The sequence below is a fragment of the Camelus dromedarius genome, chromosome 4 (assembly GCF_036321535.1).
Source record: "Camelus dromedarius isolate mCamDro1 chromosome 4, mCamDro1.pat, whole genome shotgun sequence".
NCBI classification, from domain to species: Eukaryota; Metazoa; Chordata; class Mammalia; order Artiodactyla; family Camelidae; genus Camelus; species Camelus dromedarius.
In genome coordinates this window covers 28,399,096-28,420,464 of record NC_087439.1, presented here as the reverse complement: position 1 = coordinate 28,420,464, position 21,369 = coordinate 28,399,096, and the positions used below count along the sequence as shown (strand labels likewise).

Below are 21,369 nucleotides of genomic sequence, written 5' to 3'. Positions count from 1 at the left end.
TTTAAGAACCATCTAAAATGTGAAATTGGAGTGTCAAATAAGCCTATACTTAGACAAAGAGGAGCCACTGAAATGTTTTTTTCTGGTTTTATTGAGAAATAACTTACATATATCACTTTATAAATTCAAGATACACAGCACGATGTTTTGATTTACATATATTGTGAATTGATTGCTACAGCTAAGTTCAGCTGAGAAATTTTTAAAGTTTGAGAAATTTCAACATTTTTCATGTTTTGAAACTTGTACTTTGATTCTGTAATAGTAAATTTTTACATAATCTATGTAAGCCAATAGTCTTTATTATATTCATGCTAAAATTTTTTATTAATTTTTTAAGGATTTCAGTTTGTTGAAATGAGCGGTCGTAAATCAAAGAGTAACAGCTTAATACAAGCAGAATATCTTTCACAGGTTAGTATATATTTGCATTAATCTGAAGGTCTTGTTACCATGCAAAGGTGATCAAAGAAATAGTCATCATTTTAACTGGAATTCTCCGCTTAGCATGTGTGAAGAATTACTCTTTCCATTTTCAAGGGGAGAGTATCTTTGCTACTTCCTAATTTCATCCTCTGTAAGTCTTTGGATAGGTGGAATCTTACTTTACTCATGTTTTCCTAAATGTGCCCTAATTTCACTTTAGTATTATCTTCAGAGTTTTGTACTTCTTTTGTTAAATTTATTCCTAATTGTTTTATTCCTTTTGATGCTATTGTAAATTGAATTTTTTCTTAATTTTATCTTTTATTAGTTCATTGCTAGTGAATCTAAATGAAATTGATTTTTCCATGTTAATCTTGTATTCTCCAATGTTGCTAAACTCACTTATTTAATAGTTTTTTTAGTTTATTCCTTGGGATTTTCTATATATAAGATCATGTCATCTGCAAATAGAGATAGTTTTACTTTTTCCTTTCCAAACTGGATGCCTTTCATTTCTTTTTCTTGTCTGATTGCCCTGGGTAGAACTTTCAGTATAATATTGAATAAATAGGAAGAGCAGACAATCTTACTTTGTTTTTGTTATTGGGGAAATGCATTCAGTCTTTGACCATTGAGTATGATGTTAGCTGTAGGTTTTTGTAGATGCTCTTTATCAAAGTTGAGAAAGTCCCCTTATATTTCTAGTATGTTGAGTGCTTTTATTATGAGCATTTAATGTTTTCTTAAGTACATGTATATCTCTCTTAAGGAACCCAATAGGGAATGGACTTAATATTTTTACTTTGGCATTTCTATTTTTCTGCCTTGACCAGAACTACATTTTTTAAAAATCAAAACTAAGTATTATTGACATCCCTTTATAGGACCTTACTTTCCTTTTTTTTTTTTTTGAAGGAAAATGTTTAATTCTGTTTTTTTTTTAAAAGATTTAACTGAAGTATAAGTATAATTTACATATCTTTGTAATTACACAAATCTTTCATGTGCAGCTTAATTAATTTCTATACATGTATACACCTGCTTAACTTTGACCTCATATCACTTTAGGATTTTTGAACCTCGACTATTCACTATAGCTTCACTTCACTTTATCTCTATTTTGTATTTTATACCTAGTTGTTGTCTCTGTAATAGACTTTAATGAAGTTTAAAAAAAGGAAAAGACAGAGGTTGTCTTTTGATTTTGAGCCGTCTTATGTAGGTGGAGGAATACACACTGTGATTAGTTGAATCTATATATGTCTCTTTAAGTCTTTTACAGTTATCAGGTATTATGTAAATGATACCTATATTGCATTACAGATAGCTGCCTTATTTAACCTTCAAAAACTGGCCTGCCAGAAAAGTGTTATTGTCTTCATTTTATAGATTAAAAACATTAAGATTTCGGGAAAAAAAACTTTAAAATTCATGTAATTGGCTCTTCTGGCACCAGTCTTCTTATTCTTTTCACTTCCTCTATAATGATAAGTAAGGATTATTTTATCCTCAGTGAATAATTTGCTTTACTGAGCCTCTGGTACATGTGAAAGAGAACTCAGATTTATTTCTTTGGTACGGGAAGGATCAGTCCCATGCTGTCAGTCTGGGAGAAGCAAATAATCTTGAAGGCTTCTTGTTTCTGCTGATGGGGCTAAATCTGAAACAGCTTTTTAAGGTTTTTGTCCCTGGAGGACCTTTGTATTAGCAACAAACGCAGAAAAGGAATGATTTTAATGGTCCATTTTTTTTTTAAAGAATGTGGTAGATTGTCTGACGTATTTTTTTGCAACTAAGTCTGAGCCCTTCATTCTAAGGCAAACTCAAAATTTAGCTCTTTACAAGAATTTTTGCTTAACTGATTCCAATGATTTCTTATTTTATAGCCTAAGTGAATATTATTTCTTCTCTATAACTGAGCATTTCCTTATATACTGAGTTACTACTTTTTTGCATGTTGTTTCTTGAATGTGTCATTTCTTTCCAGGATATTCGTAGTATTTTTTTAGGCATAGATCCTGTTCTTTTAATAGTATTGTACTCTGCATCTAATAGGTCCTTAATAACTATATGCACTTTTAAAGTTTATTTCCTTAGAATTCTGACTTCTGTGACAGGTGCAGATTGATAGGGCTTGAGCTAAACCGGTTTAGATGTGTTGGTCTCTAGAGACGGAGGTGCGGTTTATGAGCATTATTAGATTTGATTACATTATTAGATTAGATTCTCTCCTGTCTTTGTTCCTTGGCTGACGTGTTACACAGTGAGGTATTCCTTCATTCACATACATTGAAACAGCCCTCAAATTGCTGATGTAGCTAAAGTAACTAATTCTCTTGTTGAAACCTTCACAACTAAATTCTCTTTCTCTGGGACTTGAGATAGGTCAAAAGAATTGTTAAATTTTACAGTTTAGTAAAATGCCAGAACTCATGATGACATGTTATTTAGGGAAGGTTGAATTGATTCATTAATACCTAATTCTGACTGCTATAAATGTGTACTCTTGTTTGTTTTTGAGTGCATGTATTTTCATTTATACTTGTTCACTTTATTTTCATCAGGTACAAAGAATTTTACGTGAAAGGTTTTGTCATCAGAGTCCACATGGTAACCTGTTTGGAGTACAAGTACAATATAAGTGAGTTTAGCTGTCCCCTTGTCTGTTATGAAACTACTTACAGATGCCCTTTAGATTTTGCAAAAATTGTCATACACACAGTTTATCTTAAACAAGGCTAATGGACATTATTATAGTTGTAAAACTTTGCCTTGTGTATAAAAACAGTGACTGTTGTGAAGCAAGAGCAGATATAAATATTTTCATAATGAAAAAACCCTTTAACTTGCAGTCTTATGTCATTTCTATTATCTGCTATTGTGGAAAGAATGCTGATCTTGCACCTCATACTCAGCAACTAGCCATAGAGTAAAAAGGTCCTAAAAGTTGCCACTGTTGTCCTTTGTCCCATACCATCAAAAAGACCAAGATATTTCAGTCTTTCTTGGTTTCTTCTTGAGGTTTCCAGAGAATCAGTATCTGTGTTCTTTTGTGTAGAACTGCTTAAAGCATAAGTCAAGTGCCCAGAGGAAGAGAAAAAAAGAATGCCTGTTTTTTGTGCATATTCAAATTCAGCTTTTAAAAAATTATTATCTAGCAAATTATTTCAGTTTTCTTTTTTTAAATTTTGGCCTATTTATGTCATTTCAGACACTTAATTGAGCTGCTAAAAAGAACTGCTATTCATGGAGAAAGTAACTCTGTTCTCATTATTGGACCCCGAGGATCAGGAAAGACCATGGTAAAAGCTGCTGATTTCTGATGTTCCGTTACTTTGTAGGCATGTGATGATTCTTATAGACAACATTGAAAATGTTTTCATTATTCTCTTATTAACATTTTGCTTTTTTTCCTTTTAATCATATTAGACATGTTAAACCTTTATACAGTTAGGGTAGTTTATTTGAGTTGAGCAGTCTTTTTTGCCTTATTTTTCCTCACAGTAACAAGTTTTCAGTGATGTTTGCTCCATTGTGGTCTTTTGTCCTTGAAGAATTTGTGATTGCCAATGGAAAAAAAATAAACTAACATTTATCGAGCATGTTCCTTATGCCTTTTATTTATGTTCTATCATTTATTCTTTACGTTAACCCTGCGAGATAGGTATGGTATTGTCCCTCTTTATAGATTAGGTAACTATCATACCATGAGTTCTTTTTTTCCCTCTTAGTTTATTATTTAACTCTAACTCAGGTAGTTTTTTCATATCATACTCACATCTTCTAAAATTCTCTCCTACTTTCCCACTTTATTATATTTGCTTAGTTACCTCTAAAAGATACTCCTGTTTTTTCCCCTTATTTTATCTTTTTACATTCTTAATTCAGTATATAAGCAAATTATGGCTGTTATATTAAAAGTATTAATATTTAATTGTAAATTTTGTTTTCTACTATATTCCATGCAATACATTTAGATTTCTCACTAACATACTTTTTAATTATGTGTAGAAGTAAAATTTTATATTATGTATTATTTTGTATTAAGTAAAATAATGTCAAATAGAGGTAAAATTATGTTTTCATTTTTTTAAGCAATATGTGTTGACTGTACTTTATGTAATATGAGGAGATTAGGACTTGAGGGTATTACTGTCAGCACTCATTTCCAAGTATTGTTTGAAGTACATAAATCTAGATAATTTCCTTTCTCTTCTTTTTTAATCTTTTAAGAATTCTTTATTTATTAAATTATAATCATATAGTAATTTTTAGTTTTGATGCTGTGTTTGATTTCATTCAGTCCTTCTATACAACCACTGTTTCTTTATTCTTGAGTTTTTATTATCATTATCCTTTTGTTTGACTTCAGTGCTATTTTGGGTAGTTTTTTACAGAACTATGTGACTAAGATGCTTTTGAGCTGTTAGACTATTTTAAATCATTAACAATAATTCTATTAACAATAGAAGAACTGAGCAAAGATATGCAAAAAAAGGTCATAGGAAATTAATTACAAATAGGTCTTAAACTTAAAAATATAAACTTAAAAACATGTAAAATTTCACTCATAATAAAGTTAAATTAAAACTACAACAATTTTCTTTACCAGGTTGACCAAAAAAACCTGTAAAATTGATAACACATTGATGTTCTTGCTGGTAGTATAAATTAGAATCGACAAAATCTAACCACATTACAAATGCATATATCCTTTGACTCAGTAACATTTCAAGGAACTTACCCATGTGAAGTGACATATGTACAAAATTACTCATTGCAGCACTGTTTGCTAATAGTGTAAGATAAGAAACAATGTAAAGGCCCATCAACAGAGTTCTAGTTAATATATCATGGTACATCCATCCATATGATAGACAATTATTATAGCAATAAAAAAGAAAAAGGAAACATTTGTATATAGTCCATAAAAAAAGGGGAAAGAAAAGAAGTCCATATTTCTGTTGGTTTGTATGTGCACCAAAAATTTACTGAAATAGTGAACAATAATACAATTGGTTATTTGTTGAGGGGAATAAGACCTAGTCAAATAGGAACAGAGGTAGGAATCTTTTCACTGTGTATCATTTTATATTTTTTGGTGCATGAACTACATGACCATAAAGTCTGTTTAAAAAAACTAAAGAATATGAAGTTGGTTGAATGCAAGGGGGAGAAACCCCACAACCTAGTTAACATAACAAATCACTAAAGAAGCCATTCAGACCACAGAAGTATAAAAAAGAAAGGAAGTTTAGTAATATTGGGAGATATTTTAAAAAACAGTATTTTAAATACTTCAAAAATTATTTTACACGTTACTTACAATATGACTGGGGTTGTACTCTTGGGTCATAGTTTCTTCTCCTTTGGAATTACATAGATTTTATTCAGTTTGTGTTTTGTTGGAAAACTCCAAGGGCAGGCTTTTCTTTTTTACCTTCATAAACTGCTGTATCAATCTAATGTTTAGGTTATGCAGTCATAACAACCCCAAATTTCAGTATCTTAACACAAAAGAAGTTTATTGTTTACTTTTGCTGTTTGCCCAGTGTGGATCAGTGAGGGGGCATTGCTCCTTGCAGTCACTGAAAAGAAGTGATGTAGTTTATCTCAGCATATTTCCCGACAAGTACTCCAGTGGAGGGAGGGGAGTGTGATGAATCATGGACACTTTTAATTAAAGTTCCCACCAGGAAGTGGTACAGAGACATTTCACTGTTCACTGACCAGAGTGAGTCACATAGTCACACCTAATTTCAAGAAAGCAAGGAAGTGCATTTCTCCTAAGTCCCTAGAAAGAGAAGTTAACCAGAAGTATGGTTCACATCACTGAAGACCACCACAGCTAACTTGTTAAGTTTGTGTGCGATTTTTCTCTATCTGGATGCTTGTAGAATTTCTCTGTCTTAGCAATGTAAAAAATTTCACAGGCTGTATCTTAAGTGTAGGTCATAAAAACTGATATAATCTGAAAACCCTCTTAATGTGAATTTAGGTCTCTCTTCAATAAAGAATAATTTTCCTTTTTTTCCGGAGTCTTCATTATTTTATTGTCTTTGCATAACACATTATCATTAATACTTTAATTCTTCAGAAAGCTCCATAGTGATACTCTTGTATCAGTACAGGAGAAAATGAGATCTAGGAACATACTGATTTCCTACAGTTCTCTAAAGGTGTATGACATTGAGCATCTTTTCATATGCTTATTTTTCATCTGTATATCTTTGGTGAGGTATTTTATGACCATTTAAAAATTTTTTTTTTCTTATTTGATATATTTTAAGAGTTCTTTGTATATTTTGGATATATCAGATATGTATTTTGCAAATGTTTTCTCCAAGTCTATAGTTTGTTCTTTAATTCTATTAACATCACCCTTGGCCTAGCAGCTTTTACTTCTAAAGAAGCCCAACTTACCAACTATTTCATGGATCATGATTTTGGCGTTACAACTAAAACTTCATCACCAAACCCAAGGTCAAATAGATTTTTCTCCTATTATCTTCTAAAAGTTTTATAGTTCTTTGCATTTTGCATTTAGGTTTATGATTCATTTTGAGATATTTTTTGAAAGGTATAAGGTCTTTGTCTAGGTTCTTTTTTTTTTTTTTTTTTTTTTGCATATGAATGTCCAGTTGTTTTAGCACCATTTGTTGAAAAAAACTCTTTTCTTCGATGAATTACCTTTGGTTCTTTGTCAAAGATAAGTTGACTATTTGTGTGGGTCTATTTCTGGACTCTGTTCTGTTCCTTTGATCTATATATCTGTTCTTTCACCAACACCACGCTATCTTGATTACTTTAGCTTTATAGTAAGAATTGAAGTCAGGTAGTGTCAGTCTTCTGACTTTGTGCTTCTTCAGTATTGTTGTGGCTAATCTGGACACTTCACCTTTGCATATTGACTTTAGAGTCGATTTATCAGTATCCACAATTTTTTGTTCAGTTGTGGAATTTTGTGTTTTATCTGTAGATCACATTGGGAAGAATTGGTTTCTTAACTGTATTGAATCTTCATATTCATGAACATGGAATATCTCTCCATTTATTTAGGTCTCTCAGTTTCATGGTTTTCCTCATAGATTTTATACATATTTTGTTAGATTTATACCGAAGTATTCACATTTTTTGGTGCTAATGTGAATGGCATTATATTTTTAATTTTATGCTCTTAAGTATTTGTTGCTGGTATATAGGAAAGCAAGTGAACTCTGTGTGTTAACTTATGTCTGAAACCTTGCTTATAATTGGTTACCAGTTCTAGGAATTTGTCAAGTTGTTGGGATTTTCTTCATAAACAGTTGTGTTATATGCAAACAAAAAGTTTTCTTTTATAGTGTGGTTTGTTGAAGTGGTTTTCAACAGTTCATCAAACAAAATGATGTTAAACATAAAATCAGAGCCAGGGAAATACAGATATTTTATAAGTAAAATCTCAAGAGTGGGGGCAAGAACATAGCATATTACTAAGAAAATATAGGGAAGCTTATATTTTTGAGAGACCCAAGTTTGTATCATCTGGGGACTAACTCTTGTGATAGGGTCTGACTTGATCCAAAGGCAGGGAAATACCACCTTACCTTATGATGGTTTTCTGTAAAAAATGTTGCCTCACCTGGGCTTTTACTCATAGTTTGACAGTTGATATTTTGAAATTATCTTTTGTTAAGAGGACCTAGACTACCTGTGATCTGAGGTAGAATTCCATATGCTTTAAAAACTACACACATATACCAGGAATAGCTAGTACGTTTGATACCCTATTGTGAAACCTAGTAAGTCGAAATGAGGGTATTTGCTTCTTAATATTGTGCAGAGATGTTGCAGTGACAAACAGAGGTAGACTATCACAAATACAAATTGTATTTTGTTTTTCAAAATAGCTTGCGAGTTGTCTCAGTGCCTTTGTTGAATAATCCTTTTTGTCCTCATTAAATTTTGATGCCGTCTTTACTAATTTTTTAATAGAGCCTATTTCCTGGACTGTGTAATTTGGGATAGTACCCTTCTGTTTTAGTATTAGAAGGTATAATCCACCATTACTCTTTCTTTTAGAAAGCTTTTTTGGTTTTTCTTAATTCTGTTCATTTCCAAATTTGAGAAAATGTATGCAATATTAATATGAAGAGATTTATATGATACTGCAATATGAGTGATACATTGTCACAAATCAAAAAATATAAAGAATGCATGTATGTGGTGTAAAAACCTGTAATTATAAAAATGTGAAGCTTTATAATTGAACAGTTTAAGGTAGTGTAACACTTTCTGGTGTATTTTTAGTAATAATTACTATTATATTTTAAACATTATTAGCAGTTTTTTTTATTGTAAGCTCTAAGTTTTTTAAATAAGGGCTTTCTTTACATAAACAACTAACAAAGGCAATATCTCCTTTTCAAATTAACCTTTAATATGTCTTTTGACTTTCATTTCATAACATACAGAGTGGTTCACAGTATTTCATAGAAATTGATGTGTTGAGGGTAGACATTTCACAGTCATTTAGCATTGTTCTGGTCTGAACTGATTTTGATAATAATTTAGTAGAGTAAATGCTGGAAACATCTAATAAAGTGATGGAGACATGAAGTTCTTACGTGGCCATTGTTTTATGTGACTTGTAGAGAAATATTTCTTTGAAAACTTGAGGGTTGTTTCTAAATTTTTGTTAGAAGTGTGGGCAGCTGATTGAGAGTGTGGCATCAGTCCTGACTCTGGCATCTTAAGAAGAGTCAGACATTAGAAGTTCTAGTTAAATCTTTTATCTGTAAAGAATCTGCAGATTTTTTTGTTTCTTTAAAATGGCAGTCTGTTTATATTCTGTTCCTAATACTCATGGTTTGAAAAAGAATGTGGGCTTACTATCTTTTACATATTATTAAATATTTCATAAACTTTTAAATATTGTTTAGTTAATAAACCACGCATTGAAAGAACTAATGGAAGTAGAAGAAGTGAATGAGAATGTATTACAAGTTCACCTAAATGGTAAGTATGTCATCACTTTGCCACTGGAAGTGATGTAAGCCATGACAGCTTTTTATATTATGAAACTAAATTTACTTGTATATTTTAAATCTGCATTCATAATTGTATTTTAAAAATTAGATCCTTGTTTAACATTTAAAAACTTTAGCATACTGTACACAATGTTTTTTAGAGACTAAAAACAATAATAAAGGAGGCATATAGTCTCTTGTTTTTTGTCTTGATTTTCTTATCTCTTTTGAGTAACACTAACCCCAAGGAAGGTGACTGTTTTTATTAAATGTCTTCACTGTGGAGTTTTTGAAAGGAAATACTGTGAACTAACAGGCTTTAACTTTTTTCTTTCTAGTTAAATTTTAAAAAGCATTAGAAAATTTATTTGACTAGAAAATAATCTGCATTATATCAAATACATATTTCATTTTAATTTAATACTTTTAAATGGGTTTTACTTCAGGACTGCTACAGATCAATGATAAAACTGCCCTAAAGGAAATCACAAGGCAATTAAATCTGGAAAATGTAGTTGGAGATAAAGTTTTTGTAAGTATGATTTTTATTTTTTTTAATTAAATAGGCTTCAAAGTAAACTTTGTAGAACATAGATATTTTATATTTCTGTAAGACTAGGAAGGGTTCTAAATTGAAATATGAAGATTCTTGTCCTAAGAATGTGTAAATGTACCAGGACGCATTTATTCATCAATCTTTATGTTTAGATATTTTGGAAGTAGACTATACTTGCTATAAAATAGCTAAGAAACCCAGGATTATGTAGATATTATCTGAATTTGTTTCTGTATCTGTAAGATAAATATTCTGATTCTCTATCCTTGAGACAGATGAATATGTTTTTTTCAAATATTATACTGTAGCAGTTTATTTCTAGATGAGATTTATGAGACTTGGATAGCATGAGAGTAGTGGAAAACACACTGACTTTGAAGCTACAAAAGGTGGGTTTGAGTCTTGCCCTACAACTACTGACTAGCTGGCGATCACGGCTAGGGAATATCTTGAATTGCAGATTCCTCTTCTGTTAAATGGGCATTTTCTTTTTATACTTCTTCACAGATTCATTCTAAAGATGTTTTTATGTTTTTTTAAAAAGTTGGATGGTAATATACTGTATAAATGTAAGTTATCTCTTACTATTAAATGTTTTCAGGAGGTAACCCACACTTCATTATTGTAGTTTGGAATCTCAGAGCAGTAAACATCAGTAACTTAAACTGATTCGAAATGTTTTGGAACTTATATTAAACTTTTTACCTATCACTTGATTTATAAGGCTCAAGGAAAACATGATTAACTTAATTTGCAGCTGCTGTAATTTTCATGATGAGATGATTCATCCTCATACTGCTTAATGCAATTAAAGTGAGTTGTGTACATTCCAAGTTCATCTTCTGATCACTGGTGATGCAGTGGTGCCACTTTAATCTGTAAGCTGTGTACTCTTCTGCTGCAGTAATACTACCATAGCTGTATAAGCCTCCTAACATTTAGTAATTTTATTCTTTAAAAATTATCTATAAAAAGTTGAGCCAGTTATTTGTCACCCTTCATTTTCTGCAGGTCTTTGAAGTACAAGTTTAAAATTTTCCTTCTACATATATCTGTTGTTCTACCTCCTTTTCAGAATGTAATTTTGAAGGTAGTGACCCAGCTGGCAAAGGAGAGTTACTATTATGTAGACTCAGTTTGGCTTTTGGTTTCCCATTGATGTAGATTCGTGTTTCTGACTTTCCCAAATAGAGCTGTTCATATTGGATTCATATGAAATAATACATGGCACATTTGGTTATCATCTTAACCATCACTGGTGTTATCATAATCCTCACATGTACAGATTATTAGTTTAAATTCTACATTATATAGATTAGGCACCTGAGGCTCAGAGAACACAATTAGCATGCCTAAAAATCATACAATGACAAAGGCTGGACGTTGAGAATGTAAGTCCCTTACCCAGAGCCTTTCTGCTTGAATATAGCAAACTTGTATGTTCTTTTATATATATGTGTGCATATGTATATATATTTATATATGTATACATATTTTTGTGTGTAAGTTATATATATAAGTAAATTCTTATAATATGTGTATATGAATTTATCTGAGTATATACATACACTTAATGTCAGGTATAATAAAATAGTCTTTAAAAAAATGCCAGAAGACAAGCAACCTTTGAGTAATTTGACCACTGATTTCCCAACAGATTGTTTCTGATAATACCTTTACGTTATGGTAAATACCTCTTACTCTGCCTACTTTGGAAACAGTATTGACTTGACAGCATTTAATCATCACAAAATATGTAGAAGCTCTTTAAAACCTATTTTATATCAGTTCTCTTGACTGGGAAACAAACAAATGGGTTTCTTTTCTCCTTTACATCTCCTCAAATTTAAAGTTGGCTGTTTCTTTAAAAAATCTCAATGAAGTAAAAATTGACTTTAGTGAAAAAGTACTTTAACAGGGCCTTTATGCACAAGCTGGAACATCTGGATAATTCATCTGCTACTCTGTTAATTTCCATCCAGAATATTTAAGTTGTATCCAAAAATGTTTTGGCTGTGTTCCAAGTAAACATAGCCAAATTTGATATGATATGTACAAATTGTATAGGATGCTCTTGAATAGAGAAACATTGTTATATTATCTAATATTTGAGGCAAGTTTCTTCTACCTTTTCCTTTTGGACAAATTTTACACTTGCAAGAGACTGATGTGTTTGAAGATACAAAGTGCAAGATTTCTTGTTGTCTGACTGTACTTAGAATATAACAGTTTTTAAAACTACCTTTAAATAAAGTTAACAGTTTTATGGACTTTATCTAGAAAATATAAAATTTTGAACATGACATAATAATGCCATTTTTAGTGCTGTGCTATCTCTGCTTTTGTATTTAAGTTTTAGATTGTAAACATAGAGATATTCAGCTCAGAATCTAGCTAATGACTCATTTACCAGAAAGAAAATACAGTGTTACAATGTTGAATTATAAGAGGGCTCTCTAATTCTTTATTTCACTAAACTTCTAGTCATGGTATCTTTTATTGTTATTCAGGGAAGCTTTGCTGAAAACCTTTCATTTCTTCTGGAAGCTTTAAAAAAAGGTAAATATTACTGTATTTAATAGTGTCAAAAGATATTTGTCTAGCTTTATTTTTCCCTTTATTATAATACATGCTTTTATAAAAAACCACAATAAAGTAAATATAAAATAGAATGAAGTATTGATCACTGCAATCCCTGATAATAACGATTATTCCAGTTAACATTTGGTTTCATAACTTTATTTACCTGCAGTATATCATTGGTATAGATAGGCATAATTTTTTATAAAATAAAATCCTTTCTATATTGTTGTATAATATATGTCTTTTCACTTACTAACAACAGTATGTTGTAAGCATCTTTTCACATCAGGAAATACTGATGTATATCAGTTGTATGGTTCTCATATATTGCACTTTAAAGATATATTAACTATAATTTAAAATTGTAAATGTAACAAATTATAACTTATTAATCATCAGTTGTTGACTTTTATTTCAAATTTTGTATAATTAGAAAGAAATGCTTAAATAATTAACCAGGTATTTCCTGAGGTAAATTTCAATGAGTAGAATTCTGTATTGAAAGCTTCCAAATTTAAAAGAATAAATATTACCAAACTACCCAAGAAAGTCTATTTTCTAAGCATGTTTAGAAGTTTTTTTTTTCCCACAACCTCAAAAACAATTATTTTCATGTTTGCCTATTTGATAGAAAAAATTATATCTTACTTTAATTTACATGGTTTGGGTACTGATGATGTTCATTTTATGTTTTAATTGGTCATTGGTATGTCCTGGTTTGTATATTTCCTGTTGGTTCTTTGCCTTTTTTCAGTGGTTTTATCTCATACTTCCGGGAATTCTTGCATTTGTTTTGTTTTTTTCTTTTCCTAAATTTGGCTTGGACTTTTCTGCTCAACAGAATTTGTAAACTTTACATAGTCAAAATTTTCTCTCTCCATATTTTGAAGACATTCAGTTATGTTTTCATCTAATGCATATATTTGTAATTCATAATTTGGCAGGAATTTATTTTGGTAAGGTATAGAGATCTAATCTTGAATAAAACACTTTTCACATTGATATGTAATGCTGTGTTTTATCTAAAACTGTATTTTTATATTATGTAGATCTGTTTTTAGACTTTTGAGTTGACCCTGTGGTTTTTATGACATTTAGGTTAGTACATGTGTTTTGTTATCTATTGGAGTAAGTGTCCCATTATCAGATCTTTTTCCACTTGTTTATGCAAATGTAAAGTCTTAGACTTTAAGGTAATAGTGATTCCTCTGCTAAAGTAGTTTCCACTGTTATGATGAGAAAAATGAATCCACACTTTTCTCTGCTTTTCACATACTAAAATTGTCGTTAGAAGGAGTTAAAGTGGCTTCGGTTGGACTTCATAGTGTAATCATTGTCTATAAAAATTATTTCTGTGTAAAGATTTACTTTGCATTTCTACTAACTAAGTCAGTCTCTTCGGAAATAGTAGTTTTGTGTTCCTTATATTTAATCCCAAAATGTTTTGGTCTGTGTATTTATTAAAAGATCCTTGTCAATTTTCTGATGACGAAATAATTACGTTTACATAATTTTAAAAACTTAGTCTCTGTTTAAATGATATTTTTAACTTTTCATCAGTAAACTGCTAGACTCTAGTAATTAGACTATAAGCTACTTGATAAGGGCTATTGTCCTATGAATAATGTTTTTTATTGAATAAATGTACATGCATTGGTAAGTGCCCTACCCAAAGCAGGTTATCAATATATGTTTGTTGAATTGAGTTTTAAAAAATGAAATGTGGTAAATAGCTTGGGAACTTAAGAAAGGTTGATATAACTGGTTATTGATATAAAAACCTTATATTTTCTTAGGTGACCGGACTAGTAGTTGCCCAGTGATCTTCATATTAGATGAATTTGATCTTTTTGCTCATCATAAGAACCAAACACTCCTCTATAATCTTTTTGACATTTCTCAATCTGCACAGACTCCAGTAGCAGTTATTGGTCTTACATGTAGATTGGTAAGTCTTTCTATTTAAAAAAATTAATTATAATAATATTTAGAAAATTAAAGCTTAATTACTGACTTAGTCACTTATGTAGGTCATTTTTCAAACATGTTCATCAGTGCCTCATACATTTATCCCAACTTTTCAACTCAGTTGAGGAAAACAAAACATTTATCACAGGTGCTCATAAACTAATGCCTCTCTCCCTCCAATGGAATTACTGAATAAAGAATGTGAAGTCAGATGATGCTAAAAAATATAGTTTATACATTAGCGAATAAAGAGAAAGTTTTAAAATCTCACCACCATTTTATAAAAATTGCTAATAATTTCTACTTTGTACATTTAAGATTCTTTCCATATTTTGAAAATGCTTGGAATCAGCTCAAAATGATACTATACCAACTCTGTAAATACACATTCTTTGGAAATGCAAGGGATTTTTTTCTGTCAAGCTGTCATAGTAGATAGTGGCTTCTTTGCTCCTTGGTAGATTTCAGAAGGATTTTAACCATAGTTTTAATGTTACTGTGACAATACTTTGTGAAGACTCCATAGACGTTGAACTATTTGTACTTTTAGACAGCTTACATAGGTCTTTTTTGTTTACCTTCTTCTCTTATCCTCATATGAACTTTCTTATTGAATTAGGTAAAACTTGTATTTAGAGTCACCTGTCTTCTTATACTTTGGCTGCCATGCATCCATAGCTTTCATCCTTCTTTTCCCTCCTTTTTTGCAGGCTTATTTCAGGCCCTTTTACTTCCTCTCTTTCTACAGCTCTTTCTCTTTTTTTAGAAATGTCAAACTCTTCATTAAGTTTATCTTCCGACAGTCCTTTCAGTATTATTTCTCTTAGGAGTGGCTTTCTCTGTCTTCCTTCCCCAGTACTCTAGAGCTTATGATGTATGCTTTCATAATAAGCCTCTCTCAGAAAAATCTGGCTGGTTCTCCACGTATCTTAATTCTTTTTTTCAAAAGGTAGCAATCTATCACAGGGGTTAAGGAAGCACATTCTTTCTTGCTAAAAACTCTTCCTCTGGTGGAAGTGGCAGTGGCAAATGTTACTGACCCATTGAGGGACCAAAGAAAGGGTTAGTATCTCCTTAGCTGTATTATCAGAGGCTTTTTTTTTTATTCTGTATGTATAATTCTCCAACTGTGCAGTTCTTCAAGTCTAAGTATATCTGTATCTCCATGTTTATAGGGAAAGAGCAAAAAGATAGATGAAGCAGTGATTTTTGCCAGCAAATAACCTCTTCCCTGTGGCAATAATTTTTTTTAAACTATTCCTTCTGTCCTACATTACCAATTTCTGTCATTACTATGCACCACTCAAGTATCAGTTACTGTTAACCTCTAAAATTTTTTTACTTCCATCTCTTCCTATTCCCAAGTTCAGGCTCTTAATTATTGCTTGCAGAATGTTGCATCCACTACCTTTCAAACACCTACCTGTCTGGGTGATCCGGAACGGCTCCCTAGTAGAAAATAAATGTATAATATTTTCTGTCTTTGAACATTACTTTTAATTCTTTTATGCTGGCACTACATCTTTCTTTAGCCTATAGAAAGAAAAACCTATTTCAGGTTTTTCATTCACCCTCTCCCTCTAACCCCAAGCAATTAATCTTTCCTGTCTTCCTTCCCAAACTAATCATGATCCCTACTTGATTACTTTAATTCTTTCCTCTGTATCATTGGCTTCTTAACCTAGTTACTATGAAAATCATCTGGGTAGATTGGAAAATTCATATTTCTGGGTCTCACCACAGGTTTTCTGTTCTTTTCCTTAACTTTTTTTATTATAGAAAATTGACACTAATGTTGATTTCTAACTTTTTAAGGAAGAATAACATGAATACAAGTAGTTTTATAAATGTTACTATAAAAAAGCCAGAAGACAATAATTTACCAACATCATGCTGTGTTCCCACCAGCTTCCTCTTCTGTAGTTTTTTTCCTTAAGTCTAGCATGGCTTTAGCTTAAATTTGTATAGTTTAGTGAAACTGAACTTTTCTCCATTACATGCTTTTTCTTGAGGCTCTGTTACATAAAAAAGCGAAGATGTTTAAATTTTCATGTTAGTTAAGACATCTAACTACATTTTATTATCTTAGTTTTTTACCTGAATTCTTCATAGAATATACAAAATACCTTATTGAAACTCTTCATATTACTGTGGCATATAACTATTCAATATACTTATCATTTAAAAAAAATTATTGTTGGTCTTGCGGTGTTAAAGATTACCTGAGAAGAACATGGTTAGAAAAAGGCATGACGTCACCAGGCCTATAAATGCTTAGAAGGCGACTGTTTAAACTAGCTTGCATTAAAAATATTTTTAGAAGCTTGTTTTATTTCCATGCCATAATCTCTTACCTACTGCCTTGTAACCCCAAGTAGATCAGGGAATAATTTGAATTTTTAGAGGCTTGTGTAATTTTTAATGCTTATTGTGCATTATAGGATAAGCATTGCTAATTGTAAGTGATAGTTCAGATAGTTACATCTCTAACATTGGTATGGTCTAACATGCATCTTACTGAGATTTTTGTTTGTTTTTAAGGATATTTTGGAACTCTTAGAAAAAAGAGTGAAGTCACGATTTTCTCACCGGCAGATACACTTAATGAATTCATTTGGTTTTCCACAGTATCTTAAAATATTTAAAGAACAATTATCTCTTCCTGCAGTATTTCCAGACAAGATTTTCGCTGAGAAGTGGAATGAGAATGTTCAGGTAGTTTGGGACAAAGACAATAATGTTGAAGTAATTTTTGTGTCTTGCTATGCTATTTGAAAGCAGTTAAAACTTGCATATTTTTAAAATTTGTAAATTAATATAAAATTTCTAATGTTACTGTGGCATAAAACTGCATGAATACAAATTATACTTTTTTGTATGTGTATTTTCTTTTAAAAAACAGTTTATGTCACAGCTTCTAATTTTTTTTCAAAAGAACTTTAATGAGATCTATTTTATTTATATGTGGTTTATATTTTATATTATTTTGGTAATGAACTTTAATCATTAAAAATTTATTTCCTTTATTTTATAAGTTTAGCAATATATTAGCTTAGTAATGTTCATACCTATCCAGTGTGGATTTTTTTTTTCCAATTCTCATAAACAAGCTCTTTTCTCATTGAGTCTATTAAGAGAAAATTCATACTGTGACACCTTTGGTTATATTAGCTACATTGACAAATCCCATCTTTGAGTCCTTGGAGCCCTGAGGGTCTTAAGTTAGAAATGCACATACGCATGTTGTTTTAAACATTTACTGAACCTTATGGACTCTGTAAATTTACTTATGCTTAAGCTGAAGAGCCTAAATTTTACAGGCCATTATTATATCAACTGAGCTTACTAGCATCCATTTATCTTATACTGACAAGTTTTAGTTGGCAGAGAGAAGGGAGAGAATGTATGGGTGTAAATATGTGTTTAATGACAATTAAAAACCGGTGTTACTGAATAAATCTCACACGTTAAAGTCTTTCAAAAATGTGGGTCCTGTGAAAGTGGAAAATAATATAAAGAGTCCTTGGTTTTGAAAGAATTGGGAAAAACTGGTCTGTAATGTTAAATACTAATGAGTGAGGATGAGTAGATCTCTGCTTAGAGTTAAACAGTCTGTATTCACTGGCACTCAAAAAAGATTGTTTTATGTTAAAGTAGTAATGATAGATTATATTCTTTTTACTACAAAACCTTAAATATTAATACCATATTAAAAGTGAGAATTTTTATTTATTGCTCTTAACTGATTCTTGTTTTTTCCTGCCTTTATTGAGGTATAATTGACAAATTAGAAGTTGCTTATATTTAAGATGTACAGCTTGATACTTTGATATAGATTGTGAAATACCACAGTCAAGCTATTTCTTAGATTTCTTTCCTTCCTGCCTGCCTCCTTCTTTTCTTCCTTCCTCACATAGATTTCTTTCCTTCCTTCTTGCCTCCTTCTTTTCTTCCTTCCTCTCCCATCCTCCACTCGCCTCCTCTTTCTTCCTTTCTTTCATGTGTGTGTGGTAAGATAAACTTAGGTTCTATTCTCTAAGCAAATTTCAAGTATACAGTGCTGTATTGTTAACTATAGTTACATTGCTATACGTTAACATCTCCAGAACTCACTCATCTTGCATAACTGAAACACTCTTCTTTTGATTTTAAAATATAGTCTGCTCATGTAAGCACTATTAATTTTGACACATTTTCTATATTAGAAGTTTATTGAACAAAATTAAATCAGTGCGTAAGAATACATGGTCAAAGGTAGAATTTTCCCTTATGTCCATGCCCATCCTCGCTGCTTTTACTACAAAGTAATTATTTCGTTCATAGCATTTCAGACCTTAGATACATGCTAAATTTGTGTGTACATAAGGATACAAACCTTAAATACTGTTTTACCTTTTTTACTTTTTCTAATTGGGTAACTTATATATAAGTTTTTTCTTGATAATATATCTAATTATAAGAGTCCTTGCTTTAAGAACACTTTTTATAGTTGGTGCTCTCACATTGTCTCTTCCCTTACATAGGTCTGGAGTGGATCAGAGCTCTGGATCTTTGCCATCTGAATCCACTTTTGAGTGTCTCACGGACTTTCACCTACAACTCCTGAACTGATTGTCTTGTTACAACAGTGTGGTTTTTTTTTTTTAAATTGCTTTACCAATCAAATGTAGTTTTTCATAGTATTTAAGTGTCTATGCTTTCCCAGAGCTTTTATTATTTTCACCCCTGCTTGCCTTCTTTTCCTAAGATGACTACATAAGCCCAGGTTATACTGTGCTGTCATCCTTCTTTCTGTCCTTCCCAGCTATGTTGTATTCTGAGCATCTTAGAGTGAGTATATAAAGGAAGTAGATGGTGAGGGTTACTGGTGAAGCATGACTTTGTATGGCTCAGAAAATGGTAAGCATGTGGTAGTAAAGTGGCTAACTCTTAGGCTTTTGGTCTTTTTTTGCTGATGTTACATCACTGATTTTAGGGGCAGATGGTAAGGATGAATGTGAGCACTATCCTGTCATCTTTTTTGACAGTCTTGCTGTTCTTTCATAAGATAGAACTAGTACCACTGGAGCTTGTGTCTCTTAGTTCTGATATTTTTTTGCCTTATCTTAATTATCATTTGCCACCTCCCTTTGAAATGCTAATAAATGAGCATTGAAAAAATATGTCAGCACCATGGCCAGAGGCCCTGCCCAGGAAAGAGAGGGTGCATTGAGGGAGCTATCCTCTCACTCAGTGCTGACTATCCAGCAAGTTTTTCTGATTAACATAAACCAAAAGCAATGATATAGTAGCAGGTTGCTAATAGAATCTCACCCAAGAAATATCTTCAGGATAGGCCGTAACCTGCACATCCTGCCTAACTTGAATGTTTTAGCCCTACCCACAAATGAGTCAAAATATGTAAGTAAGCAGAATAAAAAGCACCTTGGCATGGCAGTATAAGAAAAATCTTTGTATAAAAGAACATTTAAAAGGACCATTGCTGATTCTCCTCAAAGGAAATGCCCTCAAAGTACCAGCTAAGTTCAAGAAAGATTTACCTACTGTCTTAGCCTTAGCCTCAGCCTGTTTAGTTAACAGAAGTGAGAAAATTTAGCAGGAACAGTCTAGGAGATTTAGTACATCTACTGCTGCCACTGACTTATCCCTGGAGCAGCATGAGTCCTGAGGTACTAGTGTAATCCTATAACATTCTCCTTAGAACCTAGCTATGAAGAGGGCACCAGCCAAGCAAACTGCAGTGTGAGCACATTAAGAACTTGTTTCTGTAGCTGCTACTCATATGCTCATCATTGAAGAGGAACTATATCAAATTCCCTGAATAACAAGGGAAATCTGCTTTATTTCTGGGAATTTGCCCCATGTTCTTATAAGGGGTGTTGTTAGTCAGTTATCTCTGTCTTACTATCCTTACATCATTTCCTGAGCCAACCAAAAAGGAGCTTTCAGTCCAGAGCAGTAAGAAATTTAGTCATTTTACAAAACCCAATATCTAACGTCTTCAGTGACTATCATAATTAAATATAATAGGCATCCAATAAGTGGTTATTGATAATAGTCTTGTCAAGTAGTTTATAGTGTTTGAATCAAGGAAAAATTAAAAATGTAATAAGTTTTTTTAAGGCTCACATGTAAATCTTGTTGACTTTTTAAAAGCAGATTAATAAATTATATAAACAAGAAGGTGATAGCTTTCAGAAGAAAGGTGAGTGGGATTCAGACCTCTAAAAAAGTACAGAAATAAGCAGAAAGGCAGAGTTGAGAAGATTAACCCTTTGAAGCATATATAAGTAGAGCAAATACTGTTTTAAAAAATAATTGAATTTTTGCAGAGTAAATTTCTTTCATCAATAGTTTTATCATCATATATTCATCTGTTAGGATGTCATAATCTGCATTGCTCATTGTTTCCTATAACTGAAATGCTCTTTCTTCTTTGTAGCCTATTGATTCATACAATTTAAGCATTCTTTGTAATACTTCACCTTGTTTTCCTGAGTATGGTAACTCTTATTCTCTGTTGGATTTTGTGCTGCATTTTGATCATGCCACTAGTAGGACTCTATAGTTTCCCTTTTTAGACTAGAAATTTTGTGGTAGCAAGGATTATGTTTTATCTTTGTGTCTTTGGAATTAACATAAAGGGATAAGAAAAAAAGTAGAGTGGAAATTTGATTTTGATATTTGTGTTCCACAAATGAGACCAGCACCTATTTAATAATGAATAAACACCACATAGACTTAATGAGGTACACCAACCAGTGAGGCACAAGATTATATTTAGGTTTTACACTGCATTTTTCTTTAATTCGGTTTTGATTTTTTTTT

The 21,369-nt window shown here is 31.5% G+C and overlaps 1 protein-coding gene across 5 annotated transcripts in view; it reads left to right on the top strand.

Moving 5' to 3' along the window:
- ORC4 (origin recognition complex subunit 4) overlaps positions 1-21,369 on the top strand; it is a 63,936-nt gene that overhangs the window by 33,741 nt on the left and 8,826 nt on the right. For 3 of the 5 annotated variants that reach the window (XM_010974755.3, XM_064484754.1, XM_064484755.1), the window contains exons 2-9: positions 341-414; positions 2,991-3,067; positions 3,638-3,728; positions 9,348-9,423; positions 9,881-9,966; positions 12,501-12,549; positions 14,370-14,521; positions 17,083-17,256. In XM_010974755.3, the coding sequence (XP_010973057.1) occupies positions 358-414; positions 2,991-3,067; positions 3,638-3,728; positions 9,348-9,423; positions 9,881-9,966; positions 12,501-12,549; positions 14,370-14,521; positions 17,083-17,256 (762 nt within the window). In that variant the 5' untranslated portion in view covers positions 341-357. Of the gene's footprint in view, positions 1-340; positions 415-2,990; positions 3,068-3,637; positions 3,729-6,821; positions 6,910-9,347; positions 9,424-9,880; positions 9,967-12,500; positions 12,550-14,369; positions 14,522-17,082; positions 17,257-21,369 lie in introns of all 5 variants that reach the window. The other 2 variants (XM_064484756.1, XM_031451368.2) reach the window with 2 other exon arrangements.